This window comes from Morchella sextelata (genome assembly GCF_020137385.1).
Source record: "Morchella sextelata strain SCLS chromosome Unknown scls_1, whole genome shotgun sequence".
NCBI classification, from domain to species: Eukaryota; Fungi; Ascomycota; class Pezizomycetes; order Pezizales; family Morchellaceae; genus Morchella; species Morchella sextelata.
In genome coordinates this window covers 2,791,602-2,817,032 of record NW_025408616.1, presented here as the reverse complement: position 1 = coordinate 2,817,032, position 25,431 = coordinate 2,791,602, and the positions used below count along the sequence as shown (strand labels likewise).

The 25,431-nt window shown below is 48.1% G+C and overlaps 6 protein-coding genes across 6 annotated transcripts; 3 read left to right on the top strand and 3 right to left on the bottom strand.

Annotated features, from left to right (window-relative positions):
* Positions 1 to 664: 664 nt before the first annotated feature.
* On the top strand, positions 665 to 1,538 carry H6S33_000726 (uncharacterized protein; the record flags this gene model as incomplete). Its single annotated transcript, XM_044832135.1, has 3 exons — positions 665 to 1,211; positions 1,268 to 1,442; positions 1,502 to 1,538. The coding sequence occupies 3 exons, from the start codon at positions 665 to 667 to the stop codon at positions 1,536 to 1,538; spliced, it is 759 nt and encodes a 252-aa protein (XP_044700285.1).
* Positions 1,539 to 2,946: 1,408 nt separating this feature from the next.
* On the top strand, positions 2,947 to 3,435 carry H6S33_000725 (uncharacterized protein; the record flags this gene model as incomplete). The annotated part of the gene is made up of 3 exons (XM_044832134.1): positions 2,947 to 3,013; positions 3,090 to 3,289; positions 3,355 to 3,435. The coding sequence occupies 3 exons, from the start codon at positions 2,947 to 2,949 to the stop codon at positions 3,433 to 3,435; spliced, it is 348 nt and encodes a 115-aa protein (XP_044700284.1).
* Positions 3,436 to 4,025: 590 nt separating this feature from the next.
* H6S33_000724 (uncharacterized protein) lies at positions 4,026 to 8,020 on the bottom strand (the record flags this gene model as incomplete). The annotated part of the gene is made up of 8 exons (XM_044832133.1): positions 4,026 to 4,154; positions 4,215 to 4,472; positions 4,528 to 5,436; positions 5,492 to 6,198; positions 6,254 to 6,887; positions 6,940 to 7,255; positions 7,354 to 7,573; positions 7,783 to 8,020. 8 exons carry the CDS (start codon positions 8,018 to 8,020, stop codon positions 4,026 to 4,028), a joined length of 3,411 nt encoding a protein of 1,136 aa, XP_044700283.1.
* Positions 8,021 to 12,986: 4,966 nt separating this feature from the next.
* H6S33_000723 (uncharacterized protein) lies at positions 12,987 to 14,174 on the bottom strand (the record flags this gene model as incomplete). Its single annotated transcript, XM_044832132.1, has 1 exon — positions 12,987 to 14,174. The coding sequence occupies one exon, from the start codon at positions 14,172 to 14,174 to the stop codon at positions 12,987 to 12,989; it is 1,188 nt and encodes a 395-aa protein (XP_044700282.1).
* A 3,511-nt stretch (positions 14,175 to 17,685) lies between these two features.
* On the bottom strand, positions 17,686 to 18,828 carry H6S33_000722 (uncharacterized protein; the record flags this gene model as incomplete). The annotated part of the gene is made up of 5 exons (XM_044832131.1): positions 17,686 to 17,767; positions 17,824 to 18,103; positions 18,160 to 18,390; positions 18,503 to 18,602; positions 18,694 to 18,828. The coding sequence occupies 5 exons, from the start codon at positions 18,826 to 18,828 to the stop codon at positions 17,686 to 17,688; spliced, it is 828 nt and encodes a 275-aa protein (XP_044700281.1).
* A 1,657-nt stretch (positions 18,829 to 20,485) lies between these two features.
* Positions 20,486 to 23,373, top strand: H6S33_000721 (uncharacterized protein; the record flags this gene model as incomplete). The annotated part of the gene is made up of 4 exons (XM_044832130.1): positions 20,486 to 20,986; positions 21,140 to 21,325; positions 21,391 to 22,116; positions 22,177 to 23,373. The coding sequence occupies 4 exons, from the start codon at positions 20,486 to 20,488 to the stop codon at positions 23,371 to 23,373; spliced, it is 2,610 nt and encodes an 869-aa protein (XP_044700280.1).
* Between the last annotated feature and the right edge of the window lie 2,058 nt (positions 23,374 to 25,431).

Here is a 25,431-nt window from a genome sequence, read left to right as displayed (position 1 = left end):
ACCTGTTCGACACCGTGACCTTACTACCTTGAACGACACATATCAACACTTTTATTGCTGTATTAATGCCTGGATATCACTTCAACATACGTATATTTGTTCCGGTATAGTTAGCATGCGTAGAGTAAAATATCCAAGTACATATCTCGATACTCGAAAGCCCTCTGTTGCTGAGGCGCCGATGATGCCATAGATCGATATGATATGGCCTATTTTACATCCTTTTTAAGTTTCCCAATACTTAATAGTGCAATGCCTTGTCAAGCTACATAGAATTTATTTCTATGGAATCTAACGAGAGTAATGGTGATGTGTATCTAGTTTGTGCTCCCGGATATTCTGATAGTATTATCTGTGAATTTATACGCCCCTAAAACAACTCCAAAGCCCACGCTGCAAAGTCAAATGTTAGCAGTTGTATAGATACTAATGTAGTACAATTCATGAATTATCAATCAATTAATACTAATGTAGTACGGATTAGTAACAGAAACCCTGGAGTGATAATCTATGATCCAAGCCCCGATTCTCGCAAGGCTCCCAAGAAAGGAAGAGCCGCTGACGTAAAGCCGAGATATAATCCAGGGATTTAAACAAACCCCACTGTTAAGCCCGACTCAACAAACATACATACCAGTAATTAGGTTCCTCAATCCCATTCCAAATGTCCTCATCTACACCCGTCATTCTACTCACCGGCGCCTCTCGTGGTGTCGGCCTCGCAATTGCACAGCACCTCCTCAAACACTCCGCACGCCTGTTCCTCGTCGCTCGGACTGCCGCTCCTCTCGAAGCCCTTAAGGCGGAATTCCCTAGCCAGGTCGACTACCTTTCTGGTGATCTCGCCGATACCTCCGTCTGCAGAGCTGCTGTAGTGCAGGCTGTAGCAACATATGGCAGGCTTGATGGTGTGGTTGTGAACCACGGAGTGCTAGAGCCTGTTGCGAGGATTGCTGATGCGGATATTGATGCGTGGAAGGCTGCCTTTGACGTGGGTTTCTTTGGGGTTGTTGCCTTGGTTAAAGAGGCGATCCCTGAGTTGAGGAAGTCAAATGGCAGAGTAGTCTTTGTGAGTAGTGGAGCGGCAGTGACGGGGTATGAGGGGTGGGGCGCGTATGGGTCAAGCAAGGCCGCGTTAAACCATTTGGCAATTACCCTGGCGTCAGAAGAGAAGGAGATTACGAGCGTTTCTGTCAGGCCGGGAGTTATTGGTTGGTTCTTTCTTGCTACTGTTTTCTTGGACTGCGTATTGATGATTGCGGTGCAGATACACAAATGCAACAAGAGATCAGGGAGAAGCATGCGGCCGCAATGGGAGGAACCTATGACAGGTTCATGAAGTTGAAAGAGACTGGAAAACTGTTGCGGCCTGATCAGCCTGGGAATGTCATCGCGAAGTTGGCATTGAAGGCTCCTAAAGATCTTTCAGGACAATTCTTAAAGTACGGGCTTCTTTCTCTTCCTTTTTGTTAGTGGGATTAGATTGCTAATTTTGACATAGTTGGAATGCGGAGCAGCTGGCAGACTTTCAAGAATAAACTACATGTAGTCACAGAAGAAAGTTCAATGGACAGTGGATTTAGTTATGAGTATTGTAGATATATTGCAATTTATATTATATGCTATTACTACTATTTATGTATCCTGTTACATACTTCGTACTGTTAGTAATTCCATGCTGAGGCATCAAAGCCGACAAATTATTATATCCTAAAAGATCTGCCAAATTGTATTAGCACTAGCCCCATCAAACCTCAGCAGAAGACAAATCGTGCAAGAAAATGGGATATTGAGTCTCAAAAGTCAGCCGAAAGATGAAAAGTCGTAATTTTTTTCATTCATAGGCACCTCAAGGGCCCCTCCGAATTAGCATGGAGTTTTTGTTCATCATTTGAGCTCCATACCCATGCCGCGATCCAAAAAGAAGAAAAAGAGAGTGTTCTTACCATTTTCGTTGTTAGTAGTCGCGGAGACTGAGCAGTGAAGACAATGCATTCGTTGTTCTTCATATCTGTAGCAGATGAATCTGTTAGTAAGTTTTCAACAATGCTACGCAGTGTATGGGGAGAAGTTTGAGTTGGGAAGTTTGATTCAGGTAATCGAACCTTGTTACAGCATGTGTAGCTCAGAAGGATTTTTTTTCAATAGTGCATTTAAACTAGCTCATCATTCAAACGAAGAAGGGACGAAGCCAGGCAAGTGTACTATGAAAGAAAAAGAAAGAAAAAATACCATTCAGTTTACTGCCTACAGAATTGCCGCAAATCCAGGGACGGGGCGATCTAGTGAGCGAGACTCAATTGATGCTATGCAAGAATAAAGGATCTATTTTGACAGTTAGCGCCAATTCAAACTGCAAAATTTGGGACGATGCAAAAAGAGAATGTGAGGGGTAAAGATCAGATCAAGTCCGTTTGGCTAGGACAGTGTAGGTCACCATGGATAGGAGGAGTTAATTCCCAATAAGATAGGGGCGACACGAATGGTTCATCATTTCGAGTGGAATACTCGTAGGGGAACTGGGGTAGGTAAAAACAGAAGAAAGAAAAGGAAGAAAAACTTACAGATTGTATCCATCTCCTCCTCCTACATGCTGATGGAGATCTCCTTCATGCACATGGGAGGGAGGAGGCCGTTGCAGCGCAATGGCTGTTCTTGTTGCTGTTCTTGTTTTGTCGTTTTCGTTGTCGTCTTTGTAGTTTGGTGGTGTTTGGTGGTGTTTCTTGTGGAGGACACGGGCGAGGAAATTTTTTTGGGGCTTTTAAGTAGCTTCCTCTACCCGCCAAGGACCCACAAACCCATTGTCCGTCGGCCAAAACGAGGTTGCCCACCCCATCCCACTGTCCCGCATTGCGGCTCAACTGCAACTGCAACCACCAACTGCACCTCCGTCATTTTGCCGCCCCAAGTCACCAACGATCAATCGACCCTCCCCCAAAAAGCAGAATGCCGACCTTCACCTCAAAGAAGTACCTCCCCGCCTCCGCCGCAAATACTGTTGGCTCCAAATATCGTGAGCATCTCCGTTCTCCTTCCGCTATTACTCTAGAGGAAGAAAAAAAAAAAAGCTAACTATGGTTACGCTACAGGCTCCGGTTTAAGCCGGCACCCATTTCTCCTGTTCGGATTGCCGTTTATTGGTACCATACTCGCAGGATCCTTCTTTCTGACGCCTGCCACGGCACTGCGATACGAGAATCATGATCGTAAGGTCAAGAGGGTAACACAAGAAGAAGCGATGGGGCTAGGGAAGGACCGGAGAAGGGTTGATTTGAATGAGGAATATTATGTAAGTTGATGTTCTAAGAAGGGGTAGTTGAGGAGAGATTGCTAATAATGGCGTGATGCGAACAGAGGTTATCAATGAAGGATACCGACAACTGGGAGCAGAAGAGAGTGAAAAGACTCAAAGGAGAACACGATGGCGTGTTGTAAGGCACGAGGCCTCCGATGTATAAGGGGTTGGTTAATGGTTAAAATGGCGTTTCGGGAATGGTGTTTTACAATTGTGAATATTAACATTGATACAACATATCATAAACAGCAACAATTGATAATCATACGATGACAGGTGAAATGTAGAATGCTTTACTTTCATTCATCTTCAAAATACCTAACCCACCATTCATCTAAAAAACGCTCTTTGGAGTATAGAACATATTCGACCTATCTGCCATACGAAAGAAATGATAAAGATATTCCCGCTAGTAAAATAAATTGTGACAAATGAACAGAGAGGAGGTGGGGGGCAATACGCACAGTTGATAATAACAAAAGAAATAGATAAAAAATATAACAACACACCGTTTACGCATGCCCCCGGGTCAGCATCAAAAAATAGATGGATGAAAGATGGTATTTGGGATAAGGGTAGAAACTTCTATGCAATCGCACACATGCTTATGCAAAAAATACGAAGATGAATGGAAGAAATTAGTTGAACGCTGGAAAGCGTAGAAAAGAGAAATAAATAAATAAAACGAACACCATAACAAGCTATTCCACTTTCTTTTGTAGTCCTTATTTTAATAGGGCTTCTCGCCGTAGAATGCCTTGTTCCCAACTCCCAGAACCATTAATTCAGAATGCGGCGCATATGAGCTAAAATAAAAGCCCATCATAACAGTAAGATAACTCAAAATCAGAATAGAACCCTAAAGCAATATATCAGTGATTTGTTATACACTAGTTGTCTGGAACCGTGTTTGACCCACCTTGAAATAATTGCTCTTCCCTTCACCGTACATGTACGACAGCAGGAACACGCAAAGAATAACAGTAACCAAATCCCATTGTGGGAAGATCAAACTGAAAGTATGGTTGAAGAGTTCTTTCGGATCCAGTGACATGGCAAAGAACGCGCTGAAAGCGACCAACGCCGGAATCTGCAGCAGACACACTTGTAAAGCATATGCAGAACCAATTTCCATACTGAGTGCAATATTCCCGTTCATGGCAAAAGAAATAGCGTTCTGTAGGACAACGATTAGTGACGGAAAAGAAACTTTAAGGGGGCAAAAGGCATACCAAGAACTCGGTTGTATTTGGAACAAGCGCAAAGAGCGTGATACCCAAGAATTTCTCATCAATCTCAAAATTTTCCAACACAACATCGACAGTGTCAACCAAAATCTCAGCGATAATGGCGTACAAGACGGTTGCTCCAAGAAGAATGATAGAACTCTTCGCTTTACTCCAATTGGGAGCATCATGTCCACCCACAGCATCGTGCGCTACAGTGGGAACTCCCTCCTCAACGGTAGGCATGGATACCAAAGCAGGTCTAGGCGTTGCGCTAGTCTTCCTTACACTATGGCGCTGGACATCCTGGACAGCTGCTGTAGCTGCAACAGCTGCCATTTCTGCAACCCCACGGAATACTTGTGCATTCTCCTCACGGGACAACCCTGGGATGTTGACTGAGGCCTGTATTGGTTGCCTGGAATCGCTTATAGAGCCGTAACCAGGAGCCGGGGAAGACAAAAGCTCATCATTGGCAGATCTTGGTGGAACCATGTGCAGAGTTTGACCGGGGCTACCAGCCTCGCCTCTCAAACCAACATTGTTTTGTGTTTGCCCAAGGATACGCTTATATAGCCCAGTGTCCCTCAAAGTATTGGGATTCCTGGCATCAGCGGCAGAGGATCCCTCATTTCCACGTGATGACCCACGGACAGCATCCACAGCTGCATGGCTGGGTGGGATTTGGGTCTGAACTGTAGGTGCTGTCCAGATGACAGCAGCATGAGTCCTCAAAGTGAACCACAATCCAATGATGTACGAAATGAAAAGAAATACTGCGCAGAGGTATGTATATGGTTGAACAACATCTCTATAGAAATCATTGTTCGTAGTAGGCGGTGTCTGGGTAAATGAGCATCGACGGCATTCCGCTTTGTCTACATGCGGTGAACATGCACGGCAACTAAGTTCGTACTGTTTAGGGAGTCAATATGAGTTATGGGTCACGGGGGACTTAAGAGGCACCTACTGTTCCATAAATTTGATAGAAAAGGGTGGGGGCAAATGCACCAATGACTGCAAAAAGCAACATGGTGGAGGTAACACCGGCAGATCTGGCATTGAAACGTTGGGTCTTTCTTTTGATTGCGCCTGAGCACATACTCAATCCGGGCATGAAAACAACACCGACCAAGATGCTGCCTACAACACTGCCCTCCACCAGTCTACCTTTCCCTTCAGTCAATGCAACACAGTATAGGTAAACTTCGACCACAGTCGAGAAGAATGCGTTGATAGTTGCGCCCATCCCCATACTTGACTGAGCGGAGATGGAAGCCACAGCTTGTCCGATAAAGTACGCCAGTGGGATGACGGAGAATAAAGATAGGGTGAATACTGTTGCAGGAGAAGTCAGGGGGTTAATAATTCCAAACATTCCCCTTAAGACGTAGTGGTCGGCAATAACGAAGATCACGAGGGTCATAAGATTAATAAAGAAGATATTGGTCCCGTCTATAGTATACTTGTAGTATTTCCAGCCGACAGCACGGTACGTGCACAGCAAGATGGAAGTCGATGGGGTTCCAGGCCTCCTGGTATAAGTATGATCTGAATGGAACGAAAGCGCCAAAGGATGCCGCCGGAGGTGATCAAACAAGAGGGAAGTAACCTTAGCCATCGGGATAGTGAATACCAACAACCAGCAGATACCCGAAACTAAAATTAAAAGTGGCGCTGCTAAATGTCAGTTTCCAGCTTCTAAAGTCACAGTTAATAGCGGAGAACGTACCAATGATAAAATAGAACCAGACGAAGAACAAGACTCTACCAACATTCCACTCCCCACGACCAAAGAGTCGTCTTTTCTTTCCGCGGTCTGCTGGCGCTCCACTCAAAAGTCCTGTTCTTTCGCCAGTTCCTAGAGTCGAATCGACGTCCACCGAATCAAGGCTCTCTCTTCTTCTCCCGATCAGTGTTCTACTGGGCGTATGAGGTCCAAAGAATGTCCTTCCTTCCTCAATGTCACCTGCCTGCCACTGTTCGTACTCGCTGATGCTTCTTCCTTCGCCCTCATCTTCTTCTGCATAAGCGTCGTCTTGCTTAAGTTCCACGAAATGCCCAAAAGGATAAAATAGATATGCAGCCAGCCCAAGGAGGACCCGGCCGTATTCCCTGGCGCTCAGAGTAAAAAAGAAAATATAACAGGTCGCCGCAGCAACGCAAATTACTAGGGAAAGCCACCACCCAAACAGTGCGACCCACAGGATGTTTACCAGAAACAAAGCGCCCCCGACACGTCCTCCTGGAGCCGAATGAATGTCGCCTTCTGCCGTACGCTGTACCGAACGATTTTTCTTGTAAAGCGCAGGTTTCCATATCCTAATACCGAATGGATGCGTGACGTTTATGGCCTCTTGACGGTCCTATTAAATGTTAAAATACGCCACGAACATAATACTCGCAATCATAACATACTTTCAATGTAAAGGATTCCACACTGCCGGCGTCGCTAGGTTCATAATCATCCGCCCTAACAGTACCCTCCTCCTCGCCATCATCTTGCTGCTCCACTTCATCTTCGCCGCTCTGTTCATCGATGGGACCCGTGGTTTCAGTACTGTCGCCCTCGTCATCCGTGCTGTCGACATTTGAAAGAGGTTGTGTACCCCTTCGTCGTAAGATATTTGAGTGCCTTCTCATCGCTGTATATCCTGTACCCCCGTGCCCACGTTGTTTTTGCTCCAGATCAACTTCTACCTCGTCGGTCTCATCATCCACGCTGAACTCCTGCCTGTTATTACGCAACGACATTAGTTTTGGCGTCACCTTTTTTGGTGTAGATATATGAGGGTAGGAAGGTTTAAAAGAAGGTATTAGGGGGACTCCCACCCTTTATGAGGGTGAAATGCGGTAGAGGCCCTGCGGGTGGCTGAGGGTCTTCGCGGTCTCTTATCTGATGACGAAAAACGCCCTCTAAGTGAGGAAGCGGCGGATGATGTCCTTGATAATCTACCCGTGCCGCCGGTGGTAAGATGATCCGTGTTCTGCACGGTCAGCTGCTGTTCGGACGGATTGTTCGACAGAGCAGATGTGAATGAATCAAGAGAGCCTGTAGATACAAAACACCACACCCACAGGATGAGATGAGATTACGATTAGTATGTTTATAATTTTTTTTTGGCAAAATTACAAAAAAATAAAAATAAAGCAAAGTAGGCCAAAATAAAATATGGCTACGGTTCCCGGAGAAGGTAACGGAATCAAAAGGAAAGTGACAAAGTGAACGGGGCAAAAAAGGTGTGGAGAGTTTATGCATACTAGGGACCTCAGTGCTCCCTTCACCAGAGTTGTTGATGCGCCGTACAGTTCCAGCAGATTGGGCGCTCTCGGAATACAGGCCCCCAGACTCGTAGCTGGACATCTGTGACAGTTGTGATGCCTGTCGCTGCTGCGAACTAGGCACGGATCTAGGGTTTGAGGGAGAGGGAGCGGCTTCAGCGGAATATGAATTTCCAGAAGAAGAACAGGCAGCAGAGGGATTTTTCTGACTGCTCATGGTGCACCAGGAATGTAGGTATCTATCTCCAGGAGAGCAGAAAGAGAGCTCACGCAAGATATGGAGATAGAGAGAGCAAACTCACGCTTGAGAAGGGACTAGGGTTTCTTGGCTTGGTATGGCTGGTGTTTTGATTGAAGACCCGTGGTTATCGGACGGGCATGGTAGAGAGGGACAGGACAGGGATAACGCGATGCGACTAAACAGGAAAAAACAAATAAGTTTTCCCCCGGAGACGCAATTTCAAGCAGTCAACATTTATTCCGGTTGGGCAACAACAGGCTGAGATTGGGTCAACACCAAAAAGTATTTTTTTTTTTGCAGGGAAAGGAGTGAGTGGACAGGAAGGACCAAAGATCGATATTCAGACAGTCTTACAACTTGTGGAGGCAGTGCGACAATACTGAGCTAGAGTGGGTACATTCTGGGGAAAGGGTGGGAAAAGACGGTTTGCGAAAAAAAGAAATCAAGAAAGTTCAAAATAAACCGGAGAAGGGAAGTGCAAAAGGAATTATCTATGGAACAGACTGAAAAAAGGGCAAAAAAGGGCAAAAAATGAACAACCCCCGTGGCGAATGAGCGACAGCATACCACGAGGTGAATTAGGGAAGATTCCTTGGTCGTTCGAGATATTCACTCTAGAAAACTTATGTACCTACTCGAGAGCACATATCTCTACTCCTTTAGAGTACTTACATGACATAGAGTACCCACTTATCTACATAAACCGCACATGTATCTCTACTTTATCTGTCTCCTCGCACACGCACACCACACGCACGCATGGAGACGTTGAGGTAGACTCTATCGTACCATGTCGACTTCATGTACCTCTATATATGCACTCTACCTAGCAATTTCGCTCTACTCTACTCTAGATGCTTATCCAGAGTACAGACAAGAAACCGGTACAGTACATCGTCGGCAAGCTTAACTGTTTAGTGGGAGCTCCACTCGCTGAGCCAGGGTGCACTTGCAGCATGGAATCGCTCGCCCGCCGCGTGATGCGCAGATCCGCGGCTTAGTGCGTACAACTACGCAACTTCCGTAGCCAAGCAACACACAGGGTGCCAACCGAAAATTCACGAACGCCAGAGTCACTGGACGTCCAATGTGCCGTAAATTCTGTCAAACCCTCGACATCATAAACCGACCCACGAACCCACGACATCCATGTGAGCTCCTCCATCATTTTTTTTTTCCAAGATCCAGGAGTAACAGTCGTCTAAGGTTTTGGAGAAAGGAAAAAAAAAATTACATCCCATCACCTTACTTCTCTCTACATACCTCGTTTTCTCTCTTCTTTTTCTGTGCCCCCCTTCCCCGATCCATATTAAGTTCAATGACATCCATGGACTGACCGACTGAACGGGGTGACTGACAGTCTGCACGAGGTCAAATAATCCCGGATAAGCGGCCGGATAACAATCACGCTGACAATCTTACCTCTTCATGCTTGCCCAACCCAACCCAACTCACAACCCGACCAGGCGACAGGTCAGAATGTTAGATATAAACCGACAATACTCCATCCATCGAGACATTTCAAGGAGCACGGAATAATATGGTCACATTGCAGAATTAGATAGCTAGCTACGACAGCCCAGATTGTTTAATGAATTTGCAACAATCGAACCGAACCCCGCAGGATAAAAATATGGACATCCCCATGACATTCTTGTTTCAGCCATGATGCAAGTATGTATGTACATAAAACCATATGTACCTACTACATATACATGCAATACATGATCTTCATCTGAACTCTACTCTAGCTCCTAAGAAAGAAGTAAAGAAGGAGACAGAGAAAAACGAACAAAACAACGATCGCAATTGCAAGTACGATACTACTCCCGCATCGGACAAAAACAAAATACTCGACATGAATGATGAAATTACTTGACGTCTGCAGTGAATCCGGCAGTTCACCTCCTCAAGTATCCTACTGGACCACCGAGTGCGCGCGGTTACCTTCCCCATTTTTTTTATAACGATCCCCACCAAACGTGTCTCCAGGCCCGAAACATCCCATCGTTGACTGGTTCGGAAGCGATAATCTCCGTCGCCAAGGCTGCCAATATCAACCTCTACCCTTTTTATTTGAGCCTCCCTTATCATCCGTTCCAGGGAATAATAAGAGACTTGGCTGCGCCCCCAGGGATCATGAAAAAATGCACCTCGCTAGCCAAGTCCGTACCCGATCATTGACCCCAATAGTAGAAAAGCCGAAATGGGCTAGAAAGAAAACCTTGCCTGCATATAGTCTACTTTAGTATCCCGCAGTAATCATCGCCCATCACTCGTTATTACACTGCAGAAGGCAGGCTGCAGTGTGTAGGCATCTACCCGTAACTATGTTACATCACTTTCGTCTCATCACGCACAAAACGGCTACCTGCAGCGTGGAGAGCATGTTCCGGGATCCCCCGAGAATATCCTGGAGATCGTATGAGCCGCGTGAGAAAACCCAGGTAGTATCTATGGGACGAGAGCGGGCATCAGACCCGTCGGCTCGTACAAAGATATGTGTAACTTGACTGGAATCGGCTGTCACTGCAACAAGCGAAGGAGATTTAGGGGCTTATTGTGTACCGTCGGGGGCTGGATCATTGGCCACATGACCGTGCATGTCACCTAGAGAGGTATAAATGGACTATATAGCCGCAACAGATGGGGCGATAGGACGGAGGATAGGTGGTTCTAGGGAAGATAGCGAAAGGTTATTTTGAAGCGATAGAGTTGCTATGGATGAAAGGGTTGTTTGGAGAGTTATGGTTTGGGTGTATGGGGAGTTGGGAGCGAGCCGTTGTACTTTTGGTTTTGTGTTTAGTTTTAACTTTGCATGCTTTGTATATCACTCGGACCATTCATAACATATCACTCGGAGTGCCACTGACTTAATCCGAGGGTCGGGGCCCAAGCCAAGCGACATGGGCTCGTATACTGGCCTGAAGGCTTGATCAATCAACCACGGCCAATGTAATGCTCCTGTACCAAAATACGGGCTATCGAGGGATGTGGGTGCGTATGTGCCTTTCTACACCATCGCCCGCCCAGAAACAAAATTCATGGTCTACTCTCACATTGTCGCCTAGGATTGTCGTCGCCAAATCCAGGCCACATCTGCCGCCAATAAACTGCATACATGAATTCCCCTACGTCCGTCATCCTTAGAAGAGAGCTCCGGAATAGACACTCGAGTAACTAGTCATTAGCTTAGTCATTGTAGTGGTGTTTGCTTTGCGCGGGGCAATGTTGAGAGGAGTTCCAAAAACCTTCTTCTCTCACACCTCCGCCACCACACCATCACCTCATCCCACCTCCCTATCATCACCATCACCATCACGCTTTCTTGACGGCCGCCGATCGATCTCACTGTGTTTTCTTAGACTTTGCGTTTCTCCTATTTTCATATCTGTAAGCCCTTTCTAACACGGGGGCAACCCACCTTGTGTTTTTCTATCCCCACTTGATAAGAACAATACCTAATTCCCCCCTTCTTTTCCTTTCCTCGCAGATGTGATTTATTTGATCTCGCTACCTCCCTAGGGCTTGGATGGATCCTTCTTCTCCTAGGGACATAAGTTCGGGTCAAAGAAGACATGGACTGCGGTTGTCCCCCCAACTCCCACGATGGCCTGTATTAGGGAACGGCTTCCGGTGCTGCTGATATCTACACACGGACCATTTATGGTCTCTTTTTCCTCCATAATCCTCATTCAAGCTTGGTTGGGCTATCTGTACCTCTGCCGGCTCTCAATGCAGCCCGTGGTCAATCTGTATGTAACATGCGTGCGGATTAATGCACCATAACTAGCACGTATAATTGAGAGGTAGCCCTGTCTTACGACGCATGGCGTTGGGGAGAAGTTGAGTACTAGATGATTCTGACGACGATCTAGTCCTAACTGTAGCCCTGTAGGAGTTTGATAAAGCAGATATAACACTTTCCCTGCTGCGTACAGATATCAAGGGTACGGACGTAGCACCCCACTGCTTATCGCTGATACACTCTATTTAGGTCACAAGGGCAAAGCCTTCGAATATCATTTTGGTATGCTCTGGTTTATGCTACAGTGTATGGGGATGTTATGGTTCTGCTTTAGTTAAAGCTGTACCCTCAACTTGGAACACTATATACGATCAATACATTTGTGGGGGGATTTCCTTAACCGGGTCTGTCAATACCACATGAACATATAGCACCTGTTGTGTCTACTCTACTCGGCCTGAAAAAATGAGGAAAAGGAAAGAGGGGGCAATCAATTAAAGGTGGAGTAAGAACTCAGTGCGTATCTATCGTTAGCAAAAGCTCACTTACAAGTCAATAGGTCTATATTCCAAAATTTCACCCCGTCGAATAATCGTAGGATTAACTGTTGGCTCTGATTGAGCTTCAAGCAAACACCCGCTAGATGTCTTCAACGAACTCAAGCTAAAACTCTTATAGACACGCAAATTTGTGGCAGGGCGGGCACCCTAACGTTACGATACCTAAAGATGTGCCAGGAGTTTTATTCTGGCTTTTCGAAACCTCCAGTATTGAAAGTTAGTCGGACCATTCGGGAACATACTGACGTGCTGTTTTACTCGTGTTATGGGATAGTAAGAGTAAAGTTACTTAAACTTTTTTGGATCCTTTCATTTCAGCTTAAAGTCCGATCAGAAATATGGAAGCTGAATATACCATTGATTGGGACTACTGACCAACTATCTACTATAGGGGATAGAGTTTTCAGTATGGGCATGAGCGTTGTCGCCAGACAAAGCTCTGGGAGGATCATGGACCATCACTCGACTCCTATTAGCGTTCTATGTATATAATATGGGATCTATTTAGGTGGTAACCCTTCAAACATGATGCCCTGGCAGATATTTGGGCATTATTCTGATCAACATATATCATCAATGTGCTCAGGATTCTTGCTACCATGAGAATGTGCTATTCCACCGCTACAGGAAACACTCAACAAACCTCCAACCCACTTACATCTACCTCTGCTTCCCGACCCGCCATCATATCCGCCATCACCTTACCCGTCCCCAACGACAACGAGATCCCCCACGGCCCATGCCCCGCCGCCACCCACACGCCCGCCACCCCGGCCTTCACTACTGCGACAACAGGCCGCCCTTCCCCAGTCACCGGACGGAAACACAGTCCTGTCCTCACAACCTCCACGTCCTCTCCCAGTAGCCGCCTCGAGACCCGAAGCATGCTTTCTAGTTCATCGCCCCCAATACCAGCAGTGGAATCGGCGGCCGACGCCGGGATGGGTAGGCTGCACGTGTTGAGGCCGCCAATGTAGATGTCACCGTTGCGGCGGCTGAAGACCTCGGGCGCCCATCCACCCTCGGCTGCAGAGGCAACAGTGAATACGGCGCTGTAGGCCACGGGCGCATCTCCGGCCGCGGGCTGCCAGCGCGGTGAGCGCACAACCAGGGAGTAGCCGGCGAGGGCGCTGATGCCTAGTGTTGTCTCCGCAGCGGGGAACAGGTGCTCAAATACAATTCTACTCCAGGCCCCGCACGCAATCAGGAGCTGGTCGCATGCCACATGCCGCACTGTTCCTTTATCGCCAATAATATCGACACCGACGATAACCCCGCGCTCAGATACGACCCGCTCCGTACGAACACCTAGATGGAACTCTACTCCTTGCGCCACAAGCGTCTCGTACAGAAACGTGCACAGCCGCTCTGGCTCTACTTGTGCGGTCGTCCCGGCACCCGAGATCATCTCCGCCTCGCCTTCACTCACAACCCACGGCGGGACAGCGCTTCGCTCCCGGACCTCGCTGCTGGCAGTGGTGGCTCGGCTGGTCCCCTCGAGGAGCCAGTCTTCGCCCCGCCCGCTGCCTTCTTCACTGCCTGCCAGCGACACTCCAATGCTGGCCGCATACCCCCAGCGCTCCGCGCCGCCGTGGATCTCGGCGAGCTCGCGGTGTAGTGCAAAGGAGAGGGCACCGAGCGGCGCCACGGCGGGCGCGAACCAGTCTTTTGCGAGGAAGCCTGCTGCCTTGCGGGACGCGCCGGGGTAGGGTGTGGGTGATGGGTCGATGATGTGGATGTGCGTGGAGGGGGATTGGAGTAGGGTGTAGTAGGCTGTGGCGAGGGATATGATGCCGCTGCCGAGGAAGACTTTGACGGGCATTTTACGTGTGGTGAGTGGGGCGTTTTGGGGTCAATGATTAAAGTGTTGGAGGTCAATGATTGGTAAGAGATGAGGGAGGAGTCAATGATCGGAGATACAGCTGTGGGGGTTGCCGCGGTAACTAACGGCGAACCCTAACCCATGGGTGGACGCATGGATCAAGTAACGAGTTCTATCCTTATCAGGAAGGTAGGAGAGTATGCCTCGAGTTAGTTATATACCTTGGCCTTGTGTATGGCCCATCTTTGGAGGGATTCTGTGTCGTTTTGGCTGAGAAAGCCCCCATATTTGGGGCGTGGGTCTCGTAGTACTGCGTCTTGGGATCAATTGCTTTCCACGGGGTCTACAAAGACAATTTATATTTCAGTTTACACCTGGGGTGTGAGTATAGGCAGTAAAGGGCGATCTAAATCTGTATTGCTCAGCCTCGTAATTATCTCGTTGCCGTAGGTCCTGAAATCCTGAACGAGAAGCCTTTTTACAACTCTTCGGATACAGGCCCAGCTGGATGTTTCGGCTTAATAACCTTCGTCGCGTTAGGAAATTGGATTAACCACTTGGAAGGCTAGTGTCTGTGGAAGATAATATGGTCCGAATCCGGCCCAGCCCGCAGCGTATTCACTTCAATTCAGGCCTAGTGGAAAAAGAATATAAAGTAATCCAGAGTTATCAAGGGAGCCTGCTCTTTGACAAAAATGCCGTATATCACTGGTCTTGTTCCCCACATAATATACCAATGTTAAGCCATGGTGAAATTTTTGAAGTATGCTTAAGAGATAATTTAAATCCCCGCTGAATTCGTGGATAACCTTCGCACATATTCTCCATGATTCGTTTGTATGGCCCGTCCTATTAGAGTTTACACTAGAGCTCTATGAGCTAGTTTATAGTAATTTTCATCGTTCGTTGATGGCACAGGTACCCTTCTGGACCCTGGCTAGGTAAAGATTTGTCGGACCAGACGGCGAAGATTTCTTTAGCTTCACGCCTTAAATTATGGTAGCTCTCAAGCTTTGTATATGAGATAAATCCTTTTAAATGATGATATATCTGCTAGCTTAGAATTTTGAACGGAATTGTTTAACGAGTGATCAATTGTGATTAGGGTCTCGCCCGGCTCAGCCCGAAAATTTGCAATGTCGTGACGAATGGGAATTATCTTTATCAACAGACCACGATGCTTAGACTCGCTGTGGGTTGACCTGAATAGAGTATTTGTGGCACGAATCCTGCCAGATCGGTGCAATGTAATCCTTAAGAGCACAGTCTATCAAGTCTAGAGTACTTATCGTAAAATTCACTTCATGGCTAAAATTCTAGGAGATATCCCTTCATTGACCATTTACTCGATCACCCATAGCGGTGATATAGTCTTCTATAACCGACATGTTCAAATCATGGAAGGCTATATCACCGCTGTGGAAGATCGCTGAGTACCTGCGGGGGGGGGGGGGGATACCTCCTAAAACGCCTAAATCTACTTTGAAGCTGGCGTGGTCGTAGATGTTTGGATATCCTCGTTGTATGCTTGTGAGCTATCTTTTTCTCTTAGCCGTCTCTGGTAACCTTCGGAGTATTGTTGTTCTGATCCATGTACTGAGTGACAATCGTTGGTTCAGGTAGCGGGGTACATAGAGCCATCATGTATCGTTTTTTGCTTCGCCTGTGCCAGGCCATGCTATTTAGTGGTGTCACTGATGAATGGTGCGTCCTTAATTAGGCGAAGGATCTCTCCAACGAGTCTCCATCAAGGACAGACGAGATAAGCATGCATAGCACCTACGCCTGCACCCGTCTTTATGCCCGTATGCTGTGTGCCTACGTTGTTCCTCGGGATAGAATACTCTAGATTCTTGGCGTGATCTTATATGAAACTCGATGTGAGTTATTATTATTAGAGCGTTTAAGCTCACTCGAGTTTTTTGTTAAACAAAAATATCAAGAAAAAAACATGCGGCCAAGTGACGAGTCCCGACGAAACTAGGGTTGTAAAGGAAATATTGAAGCCATATCCTGTTGATCCTATGTCTGATCATAACCTCGTTGGCTTTAGCGTCTCTCCGCCTGCATACGTTTTTCTTGGTATTTCTTTTTTAACAAAAAAAAAAGAGGTGAGCTTAAACGCTCTATTGAGACGCATTTGTAACGGGTTTTACCCAACTTCATACTGATTGTGGTAAATGGCGTTGTGTTGGCATGAAGTATTGGTGATGCAGTGATGCGCCGGTGATGTGGTGATAGAGGGAAAAAATAAGTTCGGTGGGAAAGTGTGTGTTTACATATGGTGGGTAAGGGCTAATGTGGGATAGTCCTAAGTAGGTAACATGTCATAATGACGCGTCTACGGTGTGAACTTATGACGATAGAGTTACGGCTGGATCCGCGCCCCTCCCACAGCCCGATTATTCAATCCCCTAGGGGTTTATCTCTCTGCCGATATATGCTGCTGATGTATCCTTAGGGCAGATCTCCGTACAAGGGATTCGGAAGGGAACTACTAGTATGCAATCTGGCGATAATTACATAGACAGGACAAATCTTTTCGTGAGCCTTTGGTCATCATGCAATAGGGGTATAGCCCCTCGAACTACTACGGGCGCCTGGTGGTGAGATGCATTCACGAACAATCACTCGACCTAAACACCATGCACGGGGATTGAGGGAAGGAAGGAAGGAGTGTGAGGAATATGGGAAATTCGGTGGTAGAAGTTTATTTCTCAGAGTAACTTTCCCACATCGTAGTTTTCCACGTCTGGCCGTGTTAAGCTTGGCTCTTGGGGCGCGGGCGTGGTGTTGGACACATAACGGCTCACTAAATGACAGCGAGACAAGGCGAATCGTGTAGACACTGTCATCTTCGATCCGTGTGTATATAACGAGTTAGACCTCCCTAGATATCAGTTTTTGAGTTACTGTCACCGCTTGACCCTTTTCTCCAGTGAGAACCTGCAAAACCAACTTTTAGTGGGACCTCGTGTCGAGTGATAGTTTGTGATTAACCCAACCAAAGAACTAACTCCCCGCCACCATCAGCGTTGAGTTCATCCGACCGTATAAACATCTCTTCATGACTGGACACAAATAATCTACGAGTCTGGGAATCCGGAAATCTTTAGTATCCTAGCTAGCCTCAAGCTTAAATCTACTTGTATGTTCCGTCCACACGTTCCCATTGACAGTCGGGGGTGATTACGGTAGGGGATGAGAGGTGTCTTTTGGGATTTGGAGTCTCAGAATTCGATTAAGCTTAGACGGCCGGGATTATTGTCTACTTGAGTTGACAGGTGGATCATCCGATTGCCACCAGGAAAATGAGTGGTTGGGAGAGTATGGGATAAACTCCAAGCGGATCTACATTGATCAAGTCTCGAGAAGTGGAAGAAGGTTACAAGATAAAATGAAAGCATTGGTTTGTATTAGTATCCTACACTTATCCCTGTAACTGTCAGTAATTATCCATATCACTTCGTCACTTGCTAATCTACATGTTCTACCCCTAATTTCATATAATCTAGGGCATCGGAGTCTGGACGTCCTTCTTTGCTGCGGCATCTTCTTTTGGAGGTCTTGCTCCAAATATCGAAGTTCCGACTCTAGTTATACCTCATAGTCAGTATCATTCTCCCACTAAAGAGCGAAGCAGACTCACCGGACATTAGTAGCCCCGAGCTTAATGCCCTGCTCGTAATCTTCACTCATCCCCATACTCAACTCCAGCGTGTTTGTCTCTCGCCCCAAAGTCTTCGCAACCTCATCTCTTGTCCTAGACAACAGGATAAAGTCCTCATTCGGCACCTCGCTCTCTTTCGAGCGCCCAATATCACCAATAGTCATGAACCCCTGTAGTGTTAAGTGGGGACACTTCTCAATAACATGTTTCGCCAACTCCAGTGTATCGCTCGGCTCGCAGCCGGACTTCGATTCCTCGCCTATGGCGCGGTTAGCTTGGATCAGATCGGCAGATTAGGTATGTAGGGTAAGATACCGGAGGTGTTGACCTGGATGAAGACGCGTAGCTTCTGGGCGTCAGGGTTCTTGTCAAGGAGCACGGCACGGCCCTTGTTGAGGGCGTCGGCCTTCTTGGAGGCGTCGAGCGACTCGACAGCCCATAGGTTTGGGATGGAGGAGGCGAGTTGCTTGCACTTGTTTGTTTGGAGAGTGCCGATAAAGTGCCACTGGATGTCAGAAGGGAGGACGGGGGCTTTCTCGAACAATTCTTTTTATTTTTTTGGTTTGAGGGGTTAGCTGACGAAATCCCCGGACGGGATGTGATATGATATTTGCGTGGGAAAATCGGGCTCGGGCTCGGGGGCTAAAAAGACACATACCCTGTGAATAGTTCTCACCATAGTGGGTGTGCTTTGTGGCATTGTACAGAGCTTGAATATCGGAGGCCGGTTTTCTTTTCGACACGGCGACTAGACGTACCTATCCCGTCCGTTTTTATTAGCATACCTGATTTTTTTGAAGTCTCTCTACAGAACCGAACACAAAAATGCAGATCTCCAACATAACATACATTACAGCCTGGGGAGGCCACAGCATTGATACGCTTCACAACACTATTAAAGCCAGAGACGAGGGCTTGGGCGCGAGCTGCCATTTCTGCTTCGGGCACTTCGGATGTAGGAGCAGAAGAAGACGACGAGGACATGATATGATATGATGAGATATGATGAGATATGATGCTGCTGCTGCTGCTGGACCGTGTTCAGAGAGCTGCGATGATGTTGCTGCTACTAGGGACGGTATAAGATCAGCAGGTCGTAATTTCGGCTTGTACTCGTTTATCTCGCAAGCTAGGTCGTCGCCAAAGAGAGAGATATGAGATTGAGACTGATCCGATGCTCTTGCACCCCTTGTAGAGTTATTTGTTTAGGCTTAAGCTGAGCGAAGCAGCAACCAGCAACACAGACAGCACTTTACCTTGTACCGTGGTTGATCCTCGTGAGGTTGTGACGTTATGGGGTTGATCTCCTCCGCCCTAACCCGTATGTGTAAACCACGCTCTCTTGGCATGGAAAGAGAAAAAAACGCCCTTCTCCTTCACCCTGCCGCCGGCGGCATGCGTGTTTCACGATGGTGCGGGATACATGCAAGCCACTATCACCCGTTTTGATTTCCAGAAGAAATCTAGGGGCCTGGGGCAGACTGTCGGTTCCCGCCGAGAAAAGCAGGTTTCTGGTGGTGTGGGTTGCGCGGGTCAATTTGGCTTCTAGACTACAACTGGGAATCCGAGACTCTGGGGTGGTGAGCCCTTTTTTTTTTTCTCCGTCTGTCCCGGGCGCTGGTTGCGGTTGCGGTTGCGGTTGCGGGTTCGTGGGTTTTGGGACCCGATGACGGCATTGATGGTGCCTGAATTCTGCCTACAGCAGCGTCTGGCGGGTACTGCTTGACGTAGAGATGTACCTGCGTGGAGTGCCATCTACGTCTTTGGCTCGCCAGATTAATTGGTACGCATCCTTTACTGGTTTACTGGATGAGCATCTTGAGCTGAAGAACCAAAGGCGGCATATGTATATCGGCGCTCTTATATATGCAGCTCCCAATTAGTCTACCTCTAATTAAACGTCCTCACAAATAGTAACTTCTAACTCGAAGAGTAGATCCATAGTAGCAAACATCACATTGGATCGCATCACATCACCCCAACACCCTTGAAAAAAAGGAGAATCCCCACATGCACTACTACGGTGCTACGGACAAGTGCAATTTGCGCCCCCCGCCGTCAAGGAAGGAATCATGTCCGGCTTTTTCTTTTTTGTTTGGGCCAAGGATGCACTTGTTTTTCTTTCTCTTGGATCAGTTAGTTGCGCTTGGGCCGTCCCTTTGTAACAACTAGCTACTTGCTAGTATGTAGCCAAACTTATTGCATATAACTATCAGATCGGATCTTCTTTTTGTGAGGAGAAAAAAGATACTCTCTCTCACCCCCTGGATTCGATCTACTTTACCTAGGTATTGTATTACGCTCTTTAAGGTTGTGTGGGATTTCTTGACGTATTTGCGCACTTTTTCAAGGCAGCAGCAGTCGAGCAGAGTTATTTGATCATTCGGGGTTTTGATCCTTCACCCTCTTTTTTTATCTTTTTTTATCTAGCACGCGACCATTTTTACTACTGCCACTTAAGTCAGTAGCGGATACTTATTCACTCAAATATAATATCCTCAAGGGCCCTGCCAAACATCAGCAACCCCACTAGCAAGCAAGCAAACCAAGGAAACCAAAGAAAGAGGAACCATTATCTCAGGCAGTGCCTGAAACCAACAAACAAAACGCCATTCTTTATCCTTTCACCAACCACCCAACAATGAAATCCCCAACCTCCCCGCGCAACAGTGGCTTCGTCCAACTCGGAGCCCTCGGCCCCAACCTCTCACACTCACACTCCCGCGACCACATCGTCGACATCCCACTCACTCCCATCAAGAGCAACACCTCCAACATCACCACCACCGGCGCCCGCAAGGAAGGCCAAAACCTCGACAACCGCCCCGACTTTGGCCGCGCAAACACCCAGGAAACACAGGACAACGGCGGCATCTTCCACAAGCACATGGGCCGGCGGCGCGGGCCGCATATTGGAGGAGATGCGAGCCTGGTGGACGATGAGGGGGCGCTGACGACGATGGGAAGGCTCTATGAGAGGGTGCTCAACTTTTCGATCGTGACGAGGTATCTGCTGTATATTATCCCGTTGTCGCTGTGCTTTGTCATGGTGATATTGGTGGGGCTGTTTGCGGCGCCCGAGGCGAGGATTGGCGGGGATGAGAGGCATAAGGGGGTGAAGATTGTGTGGTTCTTTGTGTGGGTATGTGGGATTCTCTTCTCTCTGTTCTGTTTTGTTCTGGTGATTTTTATGGTTGTGAGTGAGAATGGTTGCGAGAATGGGAGTGGTTGTGGATGTGATATATCGGGTTGAGTGCTCGAGTAAGAATGCTGACATTTTTCCCTCCCTCCGTAGCTCAACGTCGTCTGGTGCTCGCTCTGGGTGTCGAAACTCGTCGCAAAAGCTCTCCCGGCGATCTTCCAGACACTCATCGGCGTGGTCAGCAGCGGTGTCAAGAAATATGCCCTCGTTATCAAAGCCCTCGAGGTGCCGATCTCGCTCGTCGGTTGGGCCATTGCCTCTCTGTGCTCGTTCCTGCCGGTAAGCTCTCACATGTCAATGATTCCCGCTACACAAAAAACTAACCCCATGCCACCACCACACAGCTCATGACCCGCAACCCGGACCAACTCTCATTAGGCGACACGGGCATCCGCGAATGGCAGCGCCGCCTCAATCTTGTTCTCATCGCCTGCCTTGTCTCGTCGCTCGTATACCTAGGCGAGAAGCTCATCATCCAGATCGTCTCCGTCGACTACCACCGCAAACAGTTCGCGCAGCGCATAAAGACCAACAAAGAGAATGTACGCTTCCTCAGCCAGCTGTACGAGGCCTCGCGCGCCCTCTTCCCCAGCTACACCGAGTTCGCCGAGGAGGACTACATCATCAACCAGTCGCTCGCCTCGACGCTCATCGTGCCGACAAAGAGCGGGTCGGCGACGCCCATGCGCGCCATTCTCGGTAATATTAACGTCGTGCAGGATAAGGTCACCAGCGCCTTCGGAAACATTGCGCAGGAGGTTACGGGGAATAAGAATGTGTTTAACCCCAACAGTGCTTACTCTGTGGTGATTAATGCGCTGCAGAGGAAGCGGTCGAGCGAGGCCCTGGCGAGGAGGATCTGGATGTCATTTGTGTCGGAGGGGAACACGAGTCTCGAGAAGGAGGATCTTCTGGAGGTGATGGGTAGCCAGTATGAGCAGGCGGCGCTCGAGTGCTTTGCAAGTCTGGATTCGGACGGGAATGGCGATGTCAGTTTGGACGAGATGATTATGCATGTCGTGCAGATCCACAACGAGCGCAAAGACGTGGGAAAGAGTATGCAGGATGTGGTAAGTATCGACTTTACATGAAATTTGAAAATGCGGCCACAGCAGCTAATGTGATATCAGGACAATGCCATCCGCGCTCTTGATAGTGTTCTCGGCTTCATAGTCTTCGTTATCGTTGTCATGGTCTTCGTCGTCTCACAGCAGTCCAGCGTCGGCACGACCCTCGCCGGCGCCGGCACTGTGCTCATCTCCCTCTCCTTCGTCTTCGCCATCACCGCTCAGGAGATCCTGGGATCTTGCATCTTCCTCTTCGTTAAGCACCCCTTTGACGTCGGTGACCGCGTCGACATCGACGACAAGCGCTACGTTGTCGAACACATCTCGCTCCTCTACTCAGTGTTCAAATGTCTCGATAACCAAAAGGTCACCCAAGTCCCCAACAACGTTCTAAACACCAAATGGGTCGAAAACGTCTCGCGCTCAAAATACATGACCGAGTTTGTCAAGATCGGCGTCAACTACGACACCACACTCGAGGACATCCAGACACTCAAGGAGGAGCTCATGCTCTTCGTGCGCGACAACAGCCGCGACTTTCAGCAGGACTTTGAGGTCGAGGTCGTGGGCATCAATGATCTGGACCGCCTCGTGATTAGGCTCGAGATCCGGCACAAGAGCAACTGGGCCAACGAGCAGCTCACACTGCAGAGACGCAACAAGTTCTTCTGCGCGCTCGTCCTCATCCTAAAGAAGATCCCCATCTACGGCGCCGGCAAGGGCGACCCCAGTATCGGCGAAGAGGGTAAGCCAATGTACACCGTCGCAATCCCCGACGAGCTCGCCCAGGTCAACATGAAGAAGGCCGCCGACACCAAAGCCAAGAAGCGCTGGGACGCGCCCAAAGACGACGACGAACCCGAGCCGGAAGCGGCGAGAGGTAAGGAGCCGGGCTACTTCAGCCCCAGCACGACCATCAACGAGGGCGTGGTACACACCGGTGCGAGCTACCAGGCATATGTGACGTCGCCGCCGGAGGAGCGCAGCAGGGGCCGCAGCAGCGCGGAGAGTAGGAGGGACGATGTGGAGGAGGTGAGGAATCTGTTGAAGAGGAATTCCACGAGGGGACGGAGGAAGAGGAGCGTGTTGCCGGAGTTGAATACGCATGGGTATTCACCCTCGCCGTCGCAGTCCCAGTCGCAGTCGCATTCGCCGGTGCCGCAGATACAGTACCCGCAGCAGCAGCAGCAGCTGGGCGCGAATAATCCGTACCAGCAGCAGCAGCAGGGTGGGGCGGCGCCGCCGTATGGGAGGGTATAGCGGTGTGTAGGTGTGTATGAGTGGGGTAGAGCAGAGTAGATGCGGGTGGGGGGTTTGAGGGGCTGGCTCCAGGAACCACGGTGGCGTTTTTTATTATCGTTTTTACTATTATTCTTATTTTTTTTACTTTCTGTGCGGTATTATAATCATATGGGTGGCTTCTTTTTTCGAATTCTTCTTGTATGTACACAGTTACTTTTAACCCGGATCGGAGAATATTAAAAAAATTTGTTCTCTGCTGTAATTGACTGTGACCGCGTGGAATCCTGTTCAACCATGGCCTTGATCTAAAGAAATGGCAATTAACTGGAGAAGGCCGCTGGAGACGTGTGTAGGAAAGTAATCGAATTATCTTTGTGGAGTGCTGGACAGAAAGTACCCCACCCGGTGGCACGCAGTTAGGTAGAGAGTGCGTCATGAATTATCACTCGACAATATATCTCATTGTCTTTTAGACAGAGGCTAAAGGCGGTACAAACCTACGAGAAAGCATGAAAAGTCCACCTATCATGGATATCGCGCTCACTCTTATGGATATGGTTGGCCTAGGCTTGGTCGGTCTCCGCAGAGGCTAGTACTTTAGTACTTACTAGTAACACACCACCCCTCCATAAGCGCATTAAGAAAATTCATACCATCTACCGCCGTAGCCCAGTGTCTATGGTGTCGCCCAGAGGGGCCGAGGTCGGCGGTTTGAATCGCCCACCTCCCAGGCTTGGTGAAAACACTGTGTGACTGGGTGGGAAGGAGCAGAGCGGGATGCCTCTCCTTTTTGTTGCTCTTGACCTTGGAACGGGATTATCTACCCATGGCCCGCTCTCGCAATTGCCCACCGCCTCCGGTAGTGGCCTATTTAAATTTGGAATATCAGTCAATTCAAGCCATCGTTATAGTCCCACCTCCAGTACTTCCTCCCTCTTACCTTCCAGCTCCAATACTTCTCATCCCCAGTACATCATATAACTAGCATGGCCTACCTCGCGACCACGAGTTACTGGTTTTGCGTGCGGATATCCATTTGATCCTTTTACTCCAATTAATTGTATACAACCTCTCCACGCAAAGTTCAGGAGGCCTTTTGTCTCTATTGCCCCTCCTGAAGGACCCGTAGTCCAAGATCGCCGAAGGTGGAGGGTTCATATTACTAGATCTGAGGCAAAGTGTCTAGCCCCAATCACCGTACACTGTTCTCTCAGTCTAGATGCGACGTTAGCATGATAGATACTTGTAATAGTGCAATGAAAAAACAGAATGTCTGTACGTGTTATAATTCGGAGGTGGTACTCATGAAATGCAGTGTTATATTGCAATATGGGACGAATGGCCGAATAGTGCCTACATCATAGTGCATGCTCTGTAGTCTTCGGGGCTGATGTGCTGGGCGTCTTGCTATAAGCAAGTGTCTAACGATCATGTAGCTTAATAAACTACATCTCATTCGTTTTAATTCGATATTCGAGCTATCTATGAGATCGAGTGATACCTCATGACTCGAAGGGCATTGAACCATTCAACCTGATGATAATGAAAGGCAGAGGGTATTCCCGAGAACGCCTTCCTATGTCCCGGTACTGTGCAGTCCTAATTGAACCAAGTATCATCACTCACATGTAGCTCTCGATTTCAGTACCATCATGAAGAACATGCGTGTACAGTCGCAGGTTCCAGCTCTGAAAGCTTTACTTCTGACTGATTCGAGATAGCGCAATACTAGGGTTTACTGATGGTGACAGTAAGTGGATCTTTGGAGGGCTTTTAACCTCTTTCTGTGGCTATAATGGTGAAAAAACGACTGTAATTAATCTGATAAGATAAAGAAAGACGGAACTGCAGAAGCTTAAGTTGATGCGGTATTGAGATAGAGTTGTACGCGTGGGCCAGCAGATGATGCCGATGGTAAACTAGCTTGATTGGTACATTTAAGACTCTTCTCACCCTACCGTACCAGGGCCAATCCTAAACGCTAGCGGAACATCAAATACTATAAATATCCTTCTTCCGGCCCTCTTTTCCTCCTTCTCTCTCTTCTTTTCTTCTCATCTCCTCCATCATCATCAC